General features: G+C 41.0%; 1 protein-coding gene across 5 annotated transcripts in view; it reads right to left on the bottom strand.

Moving 5' to 3' along the window:
- Positions 1-6035, bottom strand: part of brd7 (bromodomain containing 7) — a 10007-nt gene extending 3972 nt beyond the window's left edge. For 4 of the 5 annotated variants that reach the window (XM_054769992.1, XM_054769989.1, XM_054769990.1 and 1 more), the window contains exons 1-9: positions 5901-6035; positions 4797-4990; positions 4631-4724; positions 4490-4550; positions 4241-4385; positions 2862-2972; positions 2575-2741; positions 449-557; positions 15-90 (exon numbers count right to left, since the gene is read on the bottom strand). In XM_054769992.1, coding sequence (XP_054625967.1) covers positions 15-90; positions 449-557; positions 2575-2741; positions 2862-2972; positions 4241-4385; positions 4490-4550; positions 4631-4724; positions 4797-4990; positions 5901-5949 — 1006 coding nt within the window. In that variant the 5' untranslated portion in view covers positions 5950-6035. The remainder of the gene's footprint in view (positions 1-14; positions 91-448; positions 558-2574; positions 2742-2861; positions 2973-4240; positions 4386-4489; positions 4551-4630; positions 4725-4796; positions 4991-5900) is intronic. The other variant, XM_054769988.1, reaches the window with a different exon arrangement.
- Between the last annotated feature and the right edge of the window lie 596 nt (positions 6036-6631).

Genomic DNA, 6631 nt, shown 5'->3' on the forward strand with positions numbered 1-6631 from the left:
GTTTGTTGGTTTACCTCCCGCTGAAGGATCTGCCGGGTTGAGGAACGCCAACGTGGTGGAGCCATCCGACCTCTGCCTGGAAAACTCCACCTGGAAAACAAGAGACTCTTTTGCATCAAGAAGCCGCAAATTCCCAGCATCAGAGCAGGTCAACATGTACACTACATGTGTGCCTTTTACACAGAAGGTGCAATATTGCTGCAAATGCGGCAGCATGCTTTGGCATTGAACACCACTTTCTGGAAGATGGACTGTTCCATCCAAGCCACCGTGACTGCAAAAGCTGGAAATACATTCCTCCGTCTGCACTCCACTTTTGTACTTTCTGTGGCATCTACCCAAGCCACGAATCCTGCTAGGCGGCGCGGTGTGAAGGTTAATAAGGTGGACTTTGAATGCCGATGGTCCTCAAGCGTTGGCGTGTGTGTGTCTGACATGTTTCGCTTACGTCGCACTGCAGCACGCGGTTGGAAAGTTTGCCGCCGGACTCCTCGATGACCTTGCGGATTTCCTCCAGCTCCCTCGTGACCCCCTCGTCCTTGGAGTCCTTGTCGTGTCTGCAGAGGCGGAAGGAAGCACACGGTTGAAAAGGAGGCGGAAAGCGCTACAGACGTTTCCTGTGCTAACCTTCCTTGTGCAGATGGTCTACCGGCACTTTAGCGAGACAAAGACGTAGAAATCTCAGACGGTACGACGCAACTGTACTAGTCTTGTGTTTAATAAAACAGCATCGCCTGGAAACCGCTTGGCACCAAAACAGTCATGTAGTGTAAATGAGATGTGTTTAGTGTGCTGGCCAAAGAAAGACAACATCACGTCAGCTGGGGGAAGGAGAGCTCCAGCCACACAAACATCCACTATGGGCAGCATTCTTCAGCTCAGCAAAATTCAGAACATTCTCAAATCCCTTCAATCAAACAGTAGTTAAACAATTTTAATAACTAAAACCTAATTTTCTATTAAAAAGGACATAAACCAGATGGACAAACTCATCCGAAAAGTCAAACAAGCTACCGGCACTCAGTTGGAGGCGTTTGTAACAAACTGCTCCCCACATTGGACAACCCCACCCGCCCCCTCCAGTTCCGTTCCCACAGTGAACGCTACAAGGCTTCATTTATTCCACTTGCCATCCAACTCTACAATACCTCACCTGCCTGTAAAAATTCACAACATGAATGTGCTGTACTGTCTGCCCTCCCTTGTATAACGTGTACATTTACCCATATTTCATATTTCTACACACTATTCTTTTCATTTGTCCTGTATTCTTTTTATTTGATTATATTTAATTCATGTATTGCATTGCATTTTATTTAAGAGTGTTTGTCTTCTGCAGTTGAGCTCCTGTAACCAAGCAATTTCCCTTGTGGATCAATAAAGTCTGTCCAGGTCTAAGTATTGATTCATTCATTTTCTATAAACATTTTCTATAAATTGCCATTTTTATTTAAATTACTTTTAAATTAAATATATTTTAACATTATTTAATATTATACAGTCCTGGAAAAAATGATTAGGCCAACCTTTTTTCTTAAGTTTCTTGTTTTATTTGATTGCCGGATACAAATAAAAGGTATCTTTGTTTAGATAAATATAACACTGACAACAAAAAAAGCTCCTAAGAGTTATATTTTTTGGCAGTACAGTGCTATAGCTATTCATGTAAGAACTGAAGTGATCTTGGTCATTATCAAGACAAGATATCAGCTGTGAAATTCAACTCTTAGGAGTTATATTTGTTATCATCATTATGTTTGCCCAAACAAATGTACCTTTATTTGCAGCAGGCATGAAGAAACCAGGCTGGTCTAATCATTTTTTTCCATGACTGTATTACAAATAAATTGTATTTAAACTTAATGTGTATATATATATATTTCATTATATTTATATGATCTTATATTTGACACATGCAGTATATGCATGTTACTGCACAGCTACAGTATAATGTATACTGGTGTATTAAAACTGTCCATCACAGAAGTAGAATTGCATGCTTGTAGACGACCACCATGCACGGCACTACACATGGACAGGATTTTCTCATTCGTTCCAGAACACCAGTGAAGGTGTTAACAGTTAAGAGTGCAAGGCAGATTAACACTTTTTTTTTTACCTATCTTGCGTTATGTACACCCGATATGTCAACATGTTCCAAATCAAAGAAAACAGAGGAACGTGAAGCGCACTAGTCAAAAGTATGGAGACACCGTCTCGTTCAATAACATGATGAAGCGCATCCAAACTTTTGACTGGCGGGGATGGAAATGATCCCAGGGAAAGCGTTTCCTGGTGATGAGTTGACCTCAAAATTTTTTTGTTTTTTTTGCTTTGGTTTAACTTGGAGTCGTCACAACGACGCACGCAAAGACGTCAGAAAACAAGAGCGGACACGCTCTAAGACATTCTTCTCGTTCTCTTCCTCCAGGGTGGCATCGGAGCAAAAACAAGATCGCAGGTGGATTTCAGTCTTTAAAGACGTGCACGGAAATGAACTCATGTGTTGTTAAATGACACAAGTGTAAATAAGAGCAGGGGAGAGAGAAATGTGCTAATATTAGGGAGAAAAACCTCGGAGTGCCGGGCGTCTGTGAGCGCTCGCTGCCGTCCGTGCTGGAGTGCGCCTCCCTTTTGAACAGCAGGCAGGCAGACCCTTGTTCCTCACACTTGGCGTCCTTGTCAGACGGATCCAGACCAGACATGAACTCGATGCTTTGCTTCAAGCTTTGCAGCCTCTCCTGGAGGTAAAACCAATACACATTTTTCATAAGCGTTCTGCTGCCCTCACGTGGTGGATATCAGCAAACGCACAAGCTGGGGAAAATGTTTTTTTATTTATTTTTTTAATACTTTCATACCTGGCTCAGGATCTTCATGCCAGAGTGCAGCATCTTGCGAGCCGCCTTGTGGTAGATGGTCTCGGCTTTGTTGTACGTCATGGCGTTCTCGCACATCGCCCTGAAGTCAGCCTGCGACAAACACACATCTCCCAAGACGTCCAGCAAACGAGCACAGTGATACTCAAACGCCTCCCTGAGCTTCTACCGTTCGGCCGTTTCATCAAAATATTCAGGTTAAATGTCTCTTTTTAGTTTTTCAGTGGTTAATTTCTTTTGACACTTGAAAATGTCAACTAAAATACGTGTGCAACAGCTACCACGCAGTTCACCTTTAGGAACACCTATGATGCATTGCACCTCTACTAATCATTGAATTTATTGTTTTTACGACACATTACACCCCCAGGGGTACGCCATTTGTAACAGGGGTTACGTGAATACAAATCTAAAACAAATAGCGCCTAACTCACTCAATTACGAGTGCGCCCGAACGCCTGGCAGATTTAAACCATAGCCATCGTCAGTGGACAAAAAAAAGTGAAGATTTTATTCCGACCGGAGTAAAAGATATGTACAACGATTAACCTAACGTGCATGTTTTTGGAATGTGGGAGGAAACCCGCGCACGCATGGGGAGAACATGCAAACGCCACACAGAGATGCCCAACAGAGATTCGAACCCAGATCTCCTGACTGGCCAACATGCTAACCAGTAGGCCACGTTGGATGACTACTTATCTATTTATTAGTGCTCACGTGAAACTTTATCCAAAAGGTGACCATGCCAAATACACCATTTTGACCCGAAATTACTATAAAATAAATAGCAATTCATTGTGTTCAAATTTCACATCAAAATATGAATATTAAAATATTATTAATAATTAATATCGCAAGATGTGTGCAGGAGTAGGGGCTACGTGGCTTCAGGTCAAATGTCTCAAGGCGTACAACATTAATACTTGTCATTCAAGTTATTTTGATGTTTTACAGTGGCTTTACTTAATTTAACACTTGTGTAAAAAGAATAAAGCCTTTCTTTACTTAAGCTGTTACTTGCTAAAAAAGGCCGAGTCCATTTTATTTTCATTGGTTGTTTTTTTTTGTTTAATTATGTTGTTTGTTTTATTGAAACACTGTTGACATTCCAGTCACAATGTTAAATGCTCTTGAGAAATGAAAAGTGTATTGCTTTTGATACAGTGTAGTGGCATTAACATGCCATATATTATCATTACGTTCATGAAAAAATGGTCTCAAAATAATAATATTGTTTATCGGCAATAAATTGTAGGTCAATTAGCATCCAGAAAAATGCGTTATCCTGACAGGCCTAACCCCACAAGTCACGTTTTTAACGTTTTAAGTGTCTTTGGTTCACTCCCACTAAAACCCACCTTGAGCTCGTCCAAAGACACATAGCAGTCTTTCTTGACTTTGTCTTTCATGGTGCTGAAGTCCATGGGGTATTTAATAATCGAAGAGTAGCCTGGAGCAATCAGGTCTGTCACTGGAAACGTGAAAAACGCACTAGGGTCTTTCCTGTTGATAAAAAAAACAAAACACCAGCACAGTACACTCTTAGTATATTGTGCATTGTGAGCAGTGTTGACACAAGAGTATGTCAACAATAAATGCTGCTGCACCTTTGGAGCTGCCTGATGAGCTGATTCAGGGCTTCCTGCAGCGGAGTTTGCTCTTTCTCTGCTGATTATTACAGCATAAAAAACAGTCAAGTTGTTTTTGTGAACTTATGGTACAAAAGACGTTCTTTTTTTTAAGACTACCTTCCAGTTTATCCAACTCTGACCGGATGGGGGTTCTGCAGCTTTCCCGATCGTCATCTCCATCCGCATCTTGACCTTTCCTCTTTTTAATCACCTGTCATAACAAAGTGTTAATCAATACAGATGCTCTCAACACCGATAATTATTACATTTCTACAATCAGTACCCTTTTCTTTCCTTTGTCGCTATCCGGTGTTCCGCAGTTCCTCTCCTTGTCCTTTTTCTTTTTCTTCTTTTTGTCTTTGGGTTTGTCGTAATCTGTGGACTGCTCGTCGTAAAAAGTGTCCAAGCTGGAGCTCCCCGTGGTCACCTCGTTGCCGGATACTTTCAGCACCAGCTTGAGGGGTCGCTCTCCATATTCTGCACGCAACCATAACATTAACAGCTGCTCTGTCTGTTTTGACTAGCCAAATACAAGTTTTTTTTTTTTTTTATTAATTAAACACACACGCTAATGGTGGCTAAGAACTATAAGCATAGCAAGCTAAATAAATGTTAAACTACTATAAACACACTAACTGCCTCCTTAAACTGGTAAGCTCACTAAAGCATCAATTTAGGAAGTCCAACATCCGGACACTTTATCACGTGTCTGATGTCAGTTGTAGCAGCCATACTGATGTTGGGCAAAACATCAATTATTTTTACGGTTATTACTTGTGCCGATTGTTTCTGTGTCATTATCAGTTATCCGTCTCATGGTAGACAAGGCGAACTAACGACCAAGCCCGTCAGAATCCTAACTAGCAAACAAATTAACAGGCAACATCTACTTCAACTACGGAGTCACAGTTACAAACGACGATCACAGTTAATTACCAGCATGTAAACAATTGCGACGCCATAACGGACCAATAACTGTAGTCATATAATAACTAACTGGTTGCCTAGCGACGACAGCGTCAATAGTTTTGCCAGCTGAACTTGCTGTGCACCGAACAGCAAAACCCACAGACCCATGCTAACGCACGGCTAACTACGGGGAAATGGCAGCTACAACAATGACAAATAGTCACCAACAAGGAAAATAAAGACATGTATTGTGTACGTCTTTATATCATTTTGCACAATTTGTATATACATCGACTCGAGCGTAATAGCATGTTGGTAATACACGGGTGGTTTGTCATGTTGTTAGCATTGCAGCTAAGGTATGAGTAGAATGATGGCCGTGCCATTGTGCCTCATGGTCACCAAATATTTAAATACGAACCTCCCACAAGAAATCCGTGACAAATAACTAAGCAATTGATTACAAAGACTTAAATACCTTCATAAGCGTGTTTTTCCGACTTATGTTTCTTGTGCTTCTTGCCCATTGTTTGTATTTTGCTCAGGCAGCGCCGACGACCTTCTTCTTCTTCTATCTGTCGGTCTGTCTGAATTGAATTGAATTGAATTGAATTGGCGGTAGAATGGAGGGCATCAGAGGAGCGTACAGGCCTCCATTGCCAACTTGTGGTGAGGCGGTACTACTGCACATTGAATTTATTTGCTTCCTTTATCACCTGTAGGGGGTGGAATAACTCTAAAAACATAGAAATAGAGCAGCGACAACTAGCTCTAATATTGTCAGCAGTGACATCTAATCGAAATATAAAGGTATGTAAGAAAACAGTATATAATAATAGTATATAATAACAATAGTATTTAGAGAGTTTATTCTGGAATACTTTTACAAACCTCCATTGGCCATTAAAATACATTTTTTGTATTCCCGGTGTACTCAGGCTTCATCAATATATTCATTAATGCATTCATCTTCTATGTCACTCCTCATTAGGGTCGCGGGGGTTGGCTGGAGCCTATCCCAGCTAACTTCGGGTGCACACTAGACTGGTTGCCAGCAAATCGCAGGGCATTCATCAATATACACGAGCCCAATTTTAATATAGGAAAAGCAGTTGAAAATGACTGAGTGCGTAAGCATTTATATTGAGTTTAAAAAATTGCCAGATAAATGGTATGTGTAATGTTTTCTGGATTTGCATTGTTGTACTT

Source organism: Dunckerocampus dactyliophorus, chromosome 3 (genome assembly GCF_027744805.1).
Source record: "Dunckerocampus dactyliophorus isolate RoL2022-P2 chromosome 3, RoL_Ddac_1.1, whole genome shotgun sequence".
NCBI classification, from domain to species: domain Eukaryota; kingdom Metazoa; phylum Chordata; class Actinopteri; order Syngnathiformes; family Syngnathidae; genus Dunckerocampus; species Dunckerocampus dactyliophorus.